Source organism: Lepisosteus oculatus, chromosome 2 (genome assembly GCF_040954835.1).
Source record: "Lepisosteus oculatus isolate fLepOcu1 chromosome 2, fLepOcu1.hap2, whole genome shotgun sequence".
Classification (NCBI taxonomy): Eukaryota; Metazoa; Chordata; class Actinopteri; order Semionotiformes; family Lepisosteidae; genus Lepisosteus; species Lepisosteus oculatus.
In genome coordinates, this window is record NC_090697.1 from 6,996,447 (window position 1) to 7,010,343 (window position 13,897).

At 34.2% G+C, this 13,897-nt stretch overlaps 1 protein-coding gene across 2 annotated transcripts in view; it reads left to right on the top strand.

Moving 5' to 3' along the window:
* The window catches only part of epha7 (eph receptor A7), a 74,094-nt gene extending 60,875 nt beyond the window's left edge, over positions 1-13,219 (top strand). The window contains exons 9-17 of one of the 2 annotated variants that reach the window (XM_006626158.3): positions 376-431; positions 2,396-2,521; positions 2,945-3,130; positions 4,092-4,153; positions 4,563-4,772; positions 5,032-5,181; positions 6,904-7,097; positions 8,450-8,605; positions 9,384-13,219. In XM_006626158.3, coding sequence (XP_006626221.1) covers positions 376-431; positions 2,396-2,521; positions 2,945-3,130; positions 4,092-4,153; positions 4,563-4,772; positions 5,032-5,181; positions 6,904-7,097; positions 8,450-8,605; positions 9,384-9,498 — 1,255 coding nt within the window. In that variant the 3' untranslated portion in view covers positions 9,499-13,219. The remainder of the gene's footprint in view (positions 1-375; positions 432-2,395; positions 2,522-2,944; positions 3,131-4,091; positions 4,154-4,562; positions 4,773-5,031; positions 5,182-6,903; positions 7,098-8,449; positions 8,606-9,383) is intronic. The other variant, XM_015355096.2, reaches the window with a different exon arrangement.
* Positions 13,220-13,897: the final 678 nt, after the last annotated feature.

The window sequence follows — 13,897 nt, forward strand, 5'->3', positions numbered from 1 at the left end:
GTTTTCTTCATAGTAAACTTGGTTTTAATCATTTTAACCCTGTTTCTTTGTTCATTATCATGGTAGACTGTTTTTACACCATCTTTGCCTGTGTAGAAATTCCCTTTTTGTTCCCACATTTTTGCCCCAAAAAGACCTCAACAGCATATATTTTGTGCCACATGACCTAAAGTATTAACTGTATAATGGTTCTAGATGATGTGTTAGAATTGTTCATTAGTAAAATTCAAAATAAATTATTCGTAATAAATTGTATTATAATTAAAATTTTAATTTCAATTATAGAATAAAACTGATGCAAAAAAGATATATTTGTATTAGATTTCTTCAAATTCTGTCCATTAACAACTTGTGTTCTTTTATTTTCATATGAAGGCACTGTGGGTACAGTAAAGCTGACCAAGAAGGAGATGAAGAGCTTTATTTTCAATGTAAGTAGTACCTACTGCATCTGCACAGGAAAAGAATAACATTTATATTTTTGTTTTAAGGTACACTTTTTGTGTGCTAGTAGCTTATTGTTAAAACAGCTGTTTGAGATTAAGTAAAGTAAATTAGGTGAGATTAATTGAGTAAATTAGGAACAAACCGTAATACAATGTATAAGTGGCGGCAATTCTATTTAAGATTTACAATATCTAAATACATAAATCTCGAAGAGTTGAAACCTTTGGTCAAATATTAGCATCCTGTGAATACCTGTATACTGTATAGCATATTTGATCATTTTTGTTTTCATTTTGCTGTGCAGCGTTACGATTTACAGTATAATGTACAGTTCATCTATTTCAAGGTTTTCTCCTTTGGCTACTTTTCCAGTAAGTGTTCCACACCATCCTAATGATCCCCCCCGAGATGCAGCTGCAGATAGTTTCTTAGCCAACTTGTGATGATCTTTGCTGTAGGCAAACTGCTGATTAGGAAACAAAGGGTCAGCGTGTCACATGGCTGTGCGGCAGAAAGCTGGCTGGCAAAGCAGGCTGAGTGCACAGTCGGCCCAGTGCTACTAAATATCTGAGAAAGTCTGGGAACACACTCTCCTTCCTGTTGGTTTTCAATTGAAATTGCTGTTCAAGCTAATAAAGGTATCCGTTTCTTGGTATTATGTTAAGAAATACTGCCAGGAAGACGGATGACAGAGATCACAAAAATTCAAGTCATAGGCCCAATTTGTCTTGTTCGCGGCTTGGGAGACTGTGACAAGATGTCTCTGATAAGATCCCACTACAGCCTGAATGGACAAAGCAATTATAAAAGGGGGTTGGTATAATGTAAGCTGGCATCATTACATAGCTCAGTGTTGCTTTATATTATTGAATAAAACTGATTCGGCTGTGAAAAACAGGGTTATCTCTTGTTTTTCCAGCAGTTCCTGTAGAGCTGATTATCCTCTTAATGATGATTTTTTTAATGTATCAGTTATAGACCTTGTGTCCCATTACACAGCTTGGAGTATTGAAGTTGACAGGTAATGTTGTAATTAGGGAAATGCAATGTATGAAAAATTAGGTCAGAGCAGAACATTAAATTGCCCTGATATAATGTGATACTTTACCCTCTAAGTCTGGTGCTCTAATTATACTTAGATCTCTCTACAAACTCTTTTCTTCTTCCTGACAGGAAATAATAATAAAAAATCTATAAGGCTAGCAGCCGAGAAGCTGTTTGTTTATTGAAAAACAAAGACTTTTTTTTTACTTTCTTTAACAATGCCAGTGCAATATGATTTGCTGCCCAAATAAAAGTTACCGTTCACATAAATGTAGAAGTATTTTTTTCATTGTTGATTTTTGGGGTTTAAAAAAAGTTTAAAAAAAATCTTTCAAAAAAACCCTTGAGTCTCAATACCTCATCCTCTTTTACGGGTCTACCATTGAATAAGAATAATTTGTGGTTAAACAGGTTTAACATTTAGTGTCAATAAAAATATACATTTAACTAATTTGCAAACAACAGAAAGATTAAATAAGACTTGTTATATGGTAAATTATATTCTTTATCCTTATTAATATGTTCTATACTGAGAGCCTTTCAGTATTTGCCAGCGATGTACAAAACCATCATGCATGTACACATATTTTAAAGAACTGGGCCATGCAGTGCTACCTAAATAAACTACAGGATGTCTCTCTGTTAACATATATATATATATTATACTTATAGTCTCTTTTGTGACAAGGTAACATGAAATTATAAAAAAGCCTTACTGTCAAGTAGAGAAGGAAATAATACTTTAAATGTTCTCATTCAAGCCTTATGACATGACTCTTTTTCATCTGCTTATATTTGTGTAATTCATTCTGAATTGGAGCCCTTTGTAATTGTGTTCCTGTCAAGCACTCATTGTGCAGTATGCATACTTAATCGTAACAGTAATCCTCTTACGCTTTTACAGTTAAATTTCCAGGCACCAAGACATACATTGACCCTGAAACCTATGAGGACCCGAATAGGGCTGTCCATCAATTTGCCAAGGAGCTGGATGCCTCTTGCATTAAGATTGAACGAGTAATTGGAGCAGGTGAGGCTGCTTTTCTGGTGTGCTCCATTTAGCCACCATATAAACCCATATATCACAATGACAGCTAAATATTTATACCTTGAATAGGAATGTTATTTTCTACTCTTCGTTTATATTGCAATTTTAGAGGGGGGAAATTGCAATTAAGAATTTATTTCCATCTTGTGGTAGTAAAAAAAAGACACTGACTGCAAACAAATTACTTTCACACGAGATTTAGAAATATTGTCAATACTACTAACTGTATGCCCACGATGTTGCTTATTATCGGGTTCTGGCATCCCCAGTGACTTGTCGAATAATCCCAAAGTGTTTCAGTAGCAGCGCTGTTAGCTGTGAGGGCAGTACAGTAATACTTTTACCGATTCTACAAAGACAAAGTACTGGGTTTTGTATTGATGACATGTTGGCTTTTTTTTCTAGGGGAATTTGGAGAAGTATGTAGTGGGCGGCTGAAGCTCCCGGGAAAGAGAGACATGTCAGTTGCTATTAAAACTTTGAAAGTTGGCTACACAGAAAAGCAGAGACGAGACTTTCTTTGTGAAGCCAGCATAATGGGGCAGTTTGACCATCCTAATGTTGTTCATCTGGAAGGAGTGGTTACACGAGGTAAGGAGTACCACTCATGCCAGAAATACAATGAACCCATGATTAATTAAAAAAAGCCTTCACAGTTAGCTGGGAGGTCACATTCTCAAGGAAGCCTTTTTTGCTTGCTCACAATCACAACAGAGAGCACATGCTTCCCATTGAAAATTATAGGGGAAACGAAGAAATCAAAATTCACCAGGGGTCAAGAGGCAAAAAAGAACAAAGGCTGACTTTATGCTTTACCGCATATTAAGGGATGGCAGAAAAGTAAACAGAAATCTAAAACTCAGTGAGTTTCTTGTTTTATTTTTATCAAAAAAAGCTGTGGGGTCCATTTAGAAAACAGCAAATTGAGATGTTCTAATGAGAGTGTTTCTAAAAGGGCATTTGCAAAATCCGTGGGTAGCTAGGTTGCCTCAGCATAAGTTCTAGTCTGCTCACCTTGTTTGTTACAAAAATAAAGTATTTATAAAAGAAAGAACATAGTTTTCTATACAATTTCATTTGAGGTTTGTGCCTTCTGTATGAATGTTTCACTCTTTCCTGATTAGTGACCATTAAAACATCTTTGTCGGTTTCTTTATGTTTTAAATTGCACCATTTCTGTGTTTTCACGAAGTTGGGAAGTTGCAGGAATTTTGCTGCTCCTTCCTTTCCTATAATTGGACCTGAAATGGCTTTTGGATATGTAATGCATTAATATATAAAGACATCCACATGTTGAAAACAAAGGCAGTAAAGAGTGGAGAAATCACAACAATGATCAGGATGGGAAACAGTTGCAACATGTGCAGTGTTAGAACAGCTGGCACTGTAGTTTATATTTTTTAGCAAACATTATGTTTGATCATAGTGTTTCTACAGTTTGGCTATAACCCTGTCCAACAGTGGATTACAATCCAAGTTTTTTTGTGCTCCTATCTCCTTTTCAACATTGTCAAATGTTCATGTTTGTTAAAGTAAAAACTATTTTTTTCAGGAAAACCAGTCATGATTGTAATAGAATACATGGAAAATGGAGCATTAGATGCTTTTCTTAGGGTAAGTTCCATTTGCTGTTTTTTGTTTCAGACTTTATTAACAGTAAAAAATAAAATAAAAGTGTCATATTGCACCCTAATTATCTGTTTGTATTTCAGTACATGTTAAATTAAACTCATATTTTGGATGGGATTAGAAAATGCTGAAAATTGGTTCAGCATTTTCTGAAAAATAATGTTGTGGAAAAATGTCTTAAAGATTGTAAACTAGAAAAACAATGATTTGATAATGTATTTTTGAAAGTAACTATAGGTCATTTGTTGTGAGTTTGTGTTTGTGTGTTAAAATGAAATACATACAGTAAACCCTACATTAGGACAGGGCTTGCTAAGACTAAAGCATCTTTTGGAATGTTTGGAAAATTGCTGCTTTTGCCAGATAACCTGACATCTTTACTTCCTAAATGCAGAAACATGATGGTCAGTTCACCGTGATTCAGCTGGTGGGGATGCTGCGCGGAATAGCAGCGGGCATGAGATACCTGTCTGATATGGGATATGTTCACAGGGATTTAGCAGCACGTAACATCCTTGTCAACAGCAATCTTGTATGTAAAGTGTCTGACTTTGGGTTGTCAAGAGTGATAGATGATGACCCCGAAGCTGTCTACACAACAACAGTAAGTAAAGAAACCCAATTTTGTGTCTTTCTCAAGTTTTAACATAGATCCTCTAAAAGAATAGTAAGCAAAACTAAAGCAAAGACTCAGCAAGTGCACGAATGTTACATATGCAAGAAGTGGTCTTTAATTTTTTATAAACATCATTTTTCAAGGCAGCAAACAGATTTAACCCTGTTGAATTTCTTTTTCACTTGCAACGTAGCATCTACCAAATTTGAGCTGTACTCTGACAAATAGTGTGTGTTTGTCTCACCAGGGTGGGAAAATACCCGTGCGGTGGACAGCTCCAGAGGCCATACAGTACCGCAAATTCACATCCTCCAGTGACGTCTGGAGCTATGGAATTGTGATGTGGGAAGTCATGTCCTATGGGGAACGACCTTACTGGGATATGTCCAATCAAGATGTAAGATTTTTTTTTAAACTGTGGTACTTCCCAATTCTCAGTCTGGTACATTGCTATTTTACATCATTTTCAAATGTACGACAGATGTTATGCATGATAGATCCTTACTATTGTTGGCATGTGTCCTTCTGCTTGGAAATGTTTAGGTAAAATAAACTCTGTGGAAAGGTTGCCCTGAAAAGCAAAATACATGACAGTCTAGATGTTTGGCTTAGATGTTTTTTTTCCTTTTTTTTTTCTAATTAGTAAAATTAAAATACAAGGCAGTGTTTCTAAGGAACTGTCTGAAGATAATGTGGAAATAAGCTATGGATTGATTTCAGGTTTACAAAAGCACATTTAAACATAGCTGGTATTAAATCTTCATAAACAGACATGATGTGAAATATGTTTGTTATGAACACAGCTCTGTAATTTCGGAGAAATTTACTTAATCATATAATAACTAAAGTCTTTGTTTTGTTTTGGTTAATTTAGGATAGATGAAAATTATGATGCTGTTCATTATGCCGATAACAAAAGTGACTTTATTAGAGTATGGGCAAATTAAAATTCCATGGGAGTAATGATGGAGAACATGACATAAAGTATTTTAATCCAACAGTGTTTCCAAGGACTTGTGTGATGGATGCCCAGTGTTAGATGGAGCCTATGCTCAAATTCTAATTACGTAAGACTGCAGATATTCATAACAGATAAACACCCCTAAATTGCTAGGACTAAACATAATTTAAAATTCATCTCATGGCTAGACCTTTAAGCCCCGCTGATTGAATGATAGACATCAAAGATTAAAAAAGACAAAAGCACATGACAGTCAGTTAAGTGACGTGCAAAAGTGTTAATATTTGACAGGCTTCAATGTCAAAGATTTTATATGCTGTCAGGATGTGGGAAAACAAATCCTTTGGGGTGCAGAAAAAGAAATATTTACATTTTCTAGACAGTTTCAGTGTTTTGACACTTTTCTTCCATAGCTGATTCACGTTTAAATTGGCCTGACAAGAATATAAGATGACTCTGTGGAGAAAAAAAGCATACCTATGTTAAAAGAAGGAAAGGAGTTCTCAGCAGAGACCGTGTTTCCAGAAGTTTGAAGCTGTGAATTGCTTTCAAATAGGCAGTACAGAACTCCTGTCTCGGTCAAACAGTGTTTTCTCATGCTTGGTTACCATTTAGTTAAGTAAATCAGACTTTAAGGCCAAAGAGTTAAACTTTATCAACTGATAAAATCTGAACTCTGATTTTGTTTTGTTTGATAAATACGTTTGATAATGTATTAGACATATACACCAGTAGGAATATTTTTTGGTATGTACATGATTTTAACTGCTGATAAGGTATAAAAGAAAAAAATCTATAATGTTTCTTTTTTTAAAATAACAGACAAGTATGCCTGTTGGCAAAATTAATTTATTTCTCCATAGAAGCATTTTTTCACTTCACATTCTGCCTCATTTGGACATTTGTACACAGTGACCTTGTGCTTAAAATAGTTTTAACAAGCTGACAACCAGCAGTTACTTCTGGTTAGCCTACTTTTCCTCCTAAAGCCTATTATGGCTAGCCACAAACAATTATCCAATGAATCTGTTGTTACAATATAAAGGATTACAGGATCAAAAGAAACACAGACAATATTTTTTTTTAAAAAAAAGCTCATCTTTAAGTAAAAGTCTGCAAGCTTGACAGCATTCTTTCTGCTGCATTTTCTCTCTGTAGGTAATCAAAGCTATTGAGGAAGGTTACCGTCTGCCAGCACCTATGGATTGTCCCCCAGGCCTGCATCAGCTCATGCTTGACTGCTGGCAGAAAGATCGGGGTGAAAGGCCGAAATTTGATCAAATAGTCGGCATTCTTGATAAAATGATTCGCAATCCTAATACCTTGAAGACTCCCCTAGGTCCTTGCAGTAGGTAAGGAAAACTCGTATGTAGAATTTCTTTTGAGTTTTTTTGATGTCCATGAATAATAATTTGACAGTCTCAAGAACAACAGGAAAAGTTTGAAATTGATTCCCTAAGACCAAATGATTGTTAACAGTCTGAATAGGTGCCCGGGTTGTGTCAGTGCATATATTTTATGATTTTTTTTAATTAGGATCAGATATTCAGCCTACGGTGATTTTGGCTTTGGATTAAAAAACTGTCAATGAAAGACAGAAAATTTTCTAAAAATAAAAAAGTTTAGAACTGGTGAGGAAAGTCTTAATGTTCACCACTGTTACTTTATTTTTTATCATTTGAAATGTAATAAAGACTCAAACTAAGCTTCTAATTTTGTCTTCTGTGACAATGAACTGCCTGGTTTAGATTTATGAATGAAAAAGGACTCAGCTAGCTCAGTGTGTGTCTTATTTATGTAAACCATATTTTACATTTCACACTGAACTGTTTCTGCTAGGTGACCTTTTATCTGATATCACATCTTTATTCGAATGGTCCTTGAACCAACCAGGCTGTTTTTTCCATAATATTTGTGCAGTTTTGTGCAGACCTACCCATTAAAATAAAAAAAATTGGGAGGACTGCTGAGTTTTGATTAAATAGAGGCAAGTACTGTATATAATAAAGCTACCTAATTCTTTTTAACTCTTATAATAATAATAAACTATAACATTATTTAATAACCTGAAAAGCTTTTAATACTGTTGCATAACTTTATGATTAGATCTCCCTTTGAGTCAACCTACAGTTTCCCCAGCTGAATGTCAATAAAACATAAATCCCACAAAATCAATAAATAGAAGTCTATTTATTGACTTTGTGATCCCTATGGCTTTCTCAATCAGCTGTTTTAATGAGTTCCCGTTACTTTAAGAATCTGTTGAAAGAAGCGACCTCATAATGAGAGTTGTCCTAAAAAGTAATATATTTACTGTCAGAATCTTACAGTACATCTCTGTTTTATTAAAATATACAACCCAAAAATACCAGTAAGAGGAAAGAACAAAAGGATTTTTTAACTGATGTTGTGTTTCATGCAGCTGGACACTGGTCTTTTTCTTATTTAGTTTAAAAGCTTACTGCAGATGTATTAACCGTACATGAAATAAAAAATAATAGTTGCTTCAACCTTTTTTCAAATTCCTACTAGTTTGAAGTTACATGGATTAATGTAGCAGATGCTTGAGTCATAACAGTAATCAGTTATAACCTTGGATTTCAGCGGTAGCTGTGATATAACCAAAGCTTTTAATCTTGAATTTTGTTTATTAGGAGTTTTATATAATACATGACATTTACATTTTTCTCTGTTTATCCTGCAGACCAATTAGCCCACTTTTAGATCAGAACACTCCAGATTTCACTACTTTTCGCTCAGTGGGAGATTGGTTGGAAGCCATCAAGATGGAAAGATACAAAGATAACTTCACAGCAGCAGGGTACAGCTCTTTGGAATCAGTGGCCAGAATGACCATTGAGTAAGTATTTTCTTTGTTAACAGATAAACAGATTTGAAACATAGAATGCAGCAATCAGTGGGTGACTTCCTGGCCATTTTCTGGGAGTTTAGTAAAGCAATAATTCCCCAGACTAATTTTAATACTAAATGATTTGCTACGTAAAGCAGTCATAAAAAATTGCATTATTATTTTTCTTGTTTTGTAGGAGGTACAGAGAAATACACTTTTTATTTTTAAATTGAACTTCTGTTACCACTCTAATAGTTCTTCCTCCTCAGGAAAAGAAATATAATGTGCTCTAGAAAACTGAGACTTTTGAGCAGCTTTGATATAGCCATTGTTTTTACAGTTTCAGCCATGGCGTCTTAGAGTCAGGAAACGGTAGTCTTGCGCCTTTGATTTGCATTCTAAGCCAGCATTGTTAAATGTATCAAAGTTTGTTCATTTTGGAATAGGTCCAGCTGTAGATTCTCCAGTTGTATTTCTTTTTTCAGAAACTTAATTATTATACAGTATGTTTATTGTGCTGCATCAATGTAATTTCCCCCAAACCGTTTAGTCTTCAGACTAATGTATTTTTCACAATAACAATAGTATTTTCACTGAAATTATGCTGGCTCTGAAATGCTCAGTGTGTTGTTTTAGCATTACTTTTGCAAAAGCACGTTTTACTAACAAAAGAGAGTTTGGAGTAAATTTGACAGATAAGGTTCAGTTTCGAGGCATGCAGTAATTAAGTATATGATTTCAACAGTCTGTTGCTGCTATTTGTGACTTTTAATATTGTCATTCCCAGGGACATGATGAGTTTAGGAATCACCTTGGTGGGCCATCAGAAGAAAATAATGAGCAGCATACAGACTATGAGGGCACAAATGCTGCATCTACATGGCACTGGTGTTCAGGTGTGATGAACAACATTTCCTCCCTGCTGGGAGGGCACAGACTTCTAAAGGACAACGTGGACATTAGTGAAGATAATCATTGACAAAGTGTTGTTTCCCATATTTGACACTAGGGATTAACACATTCCTTGTCCCTTGATGCCACCTTCAAAAGAATGAAGAAATTAAACCAGGGCCTATTATACGTAAATAAGAAGGTGAAGAAAAATACTACCTGGATACATGGAATTTTTGAAGCTCTGTGGAACTCTTTAGCAGGATATCAAAAAGAGACGGGGCAATTTTCGTTCCTATTTAGTTCCTTAAAATTTGTAATGTATGTTTTATTACCAGTCTAGATATGAGTTTCTTGAAAACAGTGTCCATCTGTGGAAAAGACAGAACGGTTGCTTTGCAGTGAAGATTTTAAAGTTGTTGTTTTTTTTTACATTTTTCTTTATGTGGTGTGAAAATGACTTTTTTTAACGTGGACTTGGCAACAGGGTAAAATTTCCCATCCATGATGGAAAGGCAATCATTAGAATTTAGATGTGTTTTTCTGGCACTTTAGGAAACCTATTGTTAGGCATAAGTAGCTACAGTTATGAATGTGTGATGAAGTGTAGTTCTGATATTTTTATGCATTTAACCCTTTGCAGACTACCATATGTGCATGAATCCTTTTATGTGTTCCAAAAATGCATTTCTTTGCAAATGTCTTTCAAAGTGGCCTTTACTAATTCTGCTACGTAAGACTGCAAAAATGGTAGTAATAGTCAAAACTCTCAGGAACTATGATGACAATAAGCATTTAAAAAATGCTACAAATTTATTGGGCTTTTCAGAATGTTGTATGACACATCTACCCTTTGACCAATGTGTTACAATAATGAAAATAAGTATTATTGTAGTTTCCTGAGAAGCAGAATGTGTACAGTTATGTAAATTCTATTGATTTCTGTTTGCCTTGAAATATTGTTATTTTCACCATACCTTCATATTTATGTATGGCCAACCCTGAGCACCAGCAAACACTGCAAACAATTGAAGGATATAATTTACAAAGTAAACTAGTTAAGTATATCAGAAAAAAAAACAAATAAATGCACCTAATAAAACTAAAGTAACCAAGAACCATTTATAGTTATAAAACATATGACCTTGTATAGACAGCACATAAATTAAACACATAAAATTGTATTTCTTTCCAATAATTTCTCTACTTCTTGTACCCCATTATTGTATTTCCTGATACTTTATTGTTGAGCACATGTATTTTTTTCTCTTAATTACTTGCACTTTGAATTAGTTGTGATGGATTAATTCCAGACAGAAACCAAGCAAAAACAATAACCGGAAACTAGCACAAAATTTTATTTTGAATACAGATGAAGTGTGTTTGTATAATTCAGACACCCTTGTAATATTCTTTCTGCAAAGGGTTAAATTTAACATTTTTTGGTAAGGATATGAGAGTACTTTCCCCACTTAATGTGGAATCTCAAGCCAGAAACACATTTTTATCAAATTTGAATGTTTACTGCTTGAAGTAAATTCATTTAACAAGGCTATTTGTAAACTCTGATGTTTATATTCTGTGCATTTTGTATTTAATGACGATGCTCTATGGATAGCACTAGAAGAGGATCATGATAATACAAAGTCTTACTTCCAGGGACAATTATACTGTATTGGGATTCCCTGGTTATGGTTACTTCCTTCCTTTAAAAATCCATATTTTAATTTGGAAAATACAGTGTAAATGATGCCTGTATGCGATAGGTTAACACGACCAAACAGAGCAATAATAACTCCTGATGGTACATGGCATCTTCTGAAATGTCAAGGTGCTAGGTTTTTCTAGATATTTCGTGTTGTGACAATACTTTGGAAAATTTCAGTCACTGGGGTGATAAAGAATATACATTGAGATTTTGTAGCAACCAATTGCCTCAAAAGTACTTTTGATTGTTTATTTGTATTTCATTCATTGTTACAGTTATTTACCAGTCTGTGACATCGATTTAAGTACAGTATGTTTCTTTTTTCCTCATGTCTATTCAACAGGGCACTATGATATAAAAAAGGTTCTGTTATGTATGTGCTATTAGCTACTATCCACTGGTGCCATTTGATTCCATTTTATACAACAAATGATTGTCATGTTTTAATTTGTCTTCAGCATTGTAGACAAATTATTTACAGTTAATAAATTGGGTCTAAAGGAAGAATTGGTATGCCCTATAGTAGTAGCCTAAGGGGTTGTTCGTTAATTTTCATTTTTTCAAGAAAATACTCATATGAATAAACAGTAAATTACAATAATGTAAATTTAAGTAAAAGGAAGGGAATTGTCACTGTTACTTCATTAAGTAATAAACCTAAGAACTATTAGTAACAACATGAGTGTTTTATACCTGAAGAGGCTTTTAAAGATCCATCCCTGAATTGAAACAACTCATATCCCTCGTCATAGCTGCTTTAGACCTGATTTTGTTTCTTCTACAGAGTTTACACCGCTTTTTGTAAGTGGAGAAAGAAATACTAGTGTTTCAGAAGTAGATATAAACAACTTTGAGTGCATGCAGACATATACAGTAAGTACTAAACTACAACTTATCCTTGCTTCTTTTGACTTTGTAAAGTTTTTGGAATCTTGGCAGTAAAAAAACAAACCTAAACCTAAGTTTGTTTTATGACTTGCTTTTCTGGTCCAGAGTTTGTGACAACCTACCTGTTGCAACATTGTACATCATTCCAAAACATTATAAAGAGCTCCTGGGCCAAGCTCCTGGGAAGGGAATAGTGTTTTTTTTTGTGCTACTAATGCAAAATGTATACTGCTATGTTTTGTTTCTACAGAGTAACATCAGTAGTTTTTTTGTTAAAGTTTGATTTTCATTCCAATTTTAGCGCAATAAATCTGCATTTTACCTACTCCTTTACAACTTCTTCACATCTCAGTCTCAGTTCTGCTCTTAAAGAGCCAGTCTCCATAGGAATATATCTATTTTCTTGACAGCAGCTGTGCCACGGACTGGTGTCATTCCAAGCATGACTTACTATACATCTGGCAGCATACTGTAGGTCTTCACGCAACCTTCCTGTAACCAAGGCACACTAACATTACGTGTAGATGAAAAGTATTTGTTTCAAGGACATTTAGAGGAGAGGGTAGTGTTGAAAATTGTGGACTTCCCCTTAGAAGAGTGGCTGATAATTCCAAAGAGTTTAGCATTGCTGATTGTGTCAGAAAGATCCTAGGGATCAGAGGAAAATTTGTATATGTTCTAATGTAAAATTTGTAAATTTTATTTATACTGTCATTTTTTACACACATTACTCTGTAGTGAGCTCTGAATACATTGAAAATGCACTATATTTTTCTATCTCAGATTGTCTTCACCCATATATTTTCAGTTGTACATAGTTTCCCATTTAGGACCAAAGATGGCTGTAGGTTGTTTTGTGTTTATTTTGCTTTTCACTTTTTGCGTTTTTGTTTCTTTCTTCTTTCAGTGTGATGTACAGTGAATTGATTTCTCAATTTATTATTTATTTCTGTTTGAAAAGAGAATTAAAATTATCCACTGGTCAAAAGTATTTTTCAAACAACCACAACAACAGAAAGTAATGCTGTAAATCATTTATCTAGGTAATTTCTTGTTACATAGACATTTTTGCTTTGTAACCTTTGTAATAGACTGTAAATATATTTTTGGAAATATAATACAATCTCTAAAGAAAACTTGCTCTTTTCATTTGAGTCTCTGGCAAAATTGTCTGCATAAATGATATGCATTTTGTGAAGAGTTTTTGTATTATTCACTGGCTTCTTATATGACACTTGCAAATGTTAATGAGTGTATACTATAGGATTTAGGATCACTGTGGTTTAATCCTGATAATTCCAGGCCAATTTAGTCACCATTCTGTAACTCACTTGCATTTTTGACATTTTACAAATTGTTTCCAGGTTATTGTAGAAAATAATCTTTAGAGTACATCACAAATGGATGTTTTGATTGATGTACTTTGTACATAGAAGATCAAACATAAATAACAGGGAAAAACGTTTTGTGCAGAGCATCAGAAAAATTTGGAAAAAAAGACATTCTGGGCAATTGTGAAGATTACATCTTTCCAGGTGCCTTTCCTAATAATTCTGTATTATGTTGCAAATGTTTAAAAGGAATGAACCTTGAATGTTTTTCATGCCACAGAATGTTTGAAATTGTCACACAATAGGTTAAGACAAAAGTCTAGGTTTTGGAGTAGCCCAGAAAAGAGAAAATTAATTAACAGTCTGGGAGACTCGAGCAAGATTCTCAGCTTAGTGCATTTAGTGATTTATTGGTAGGTACGCATAAATATTTGTGGTTACTTTTTGGCTCAGACCCACCTCGCTTCAAAAGTCCTTGGCTGA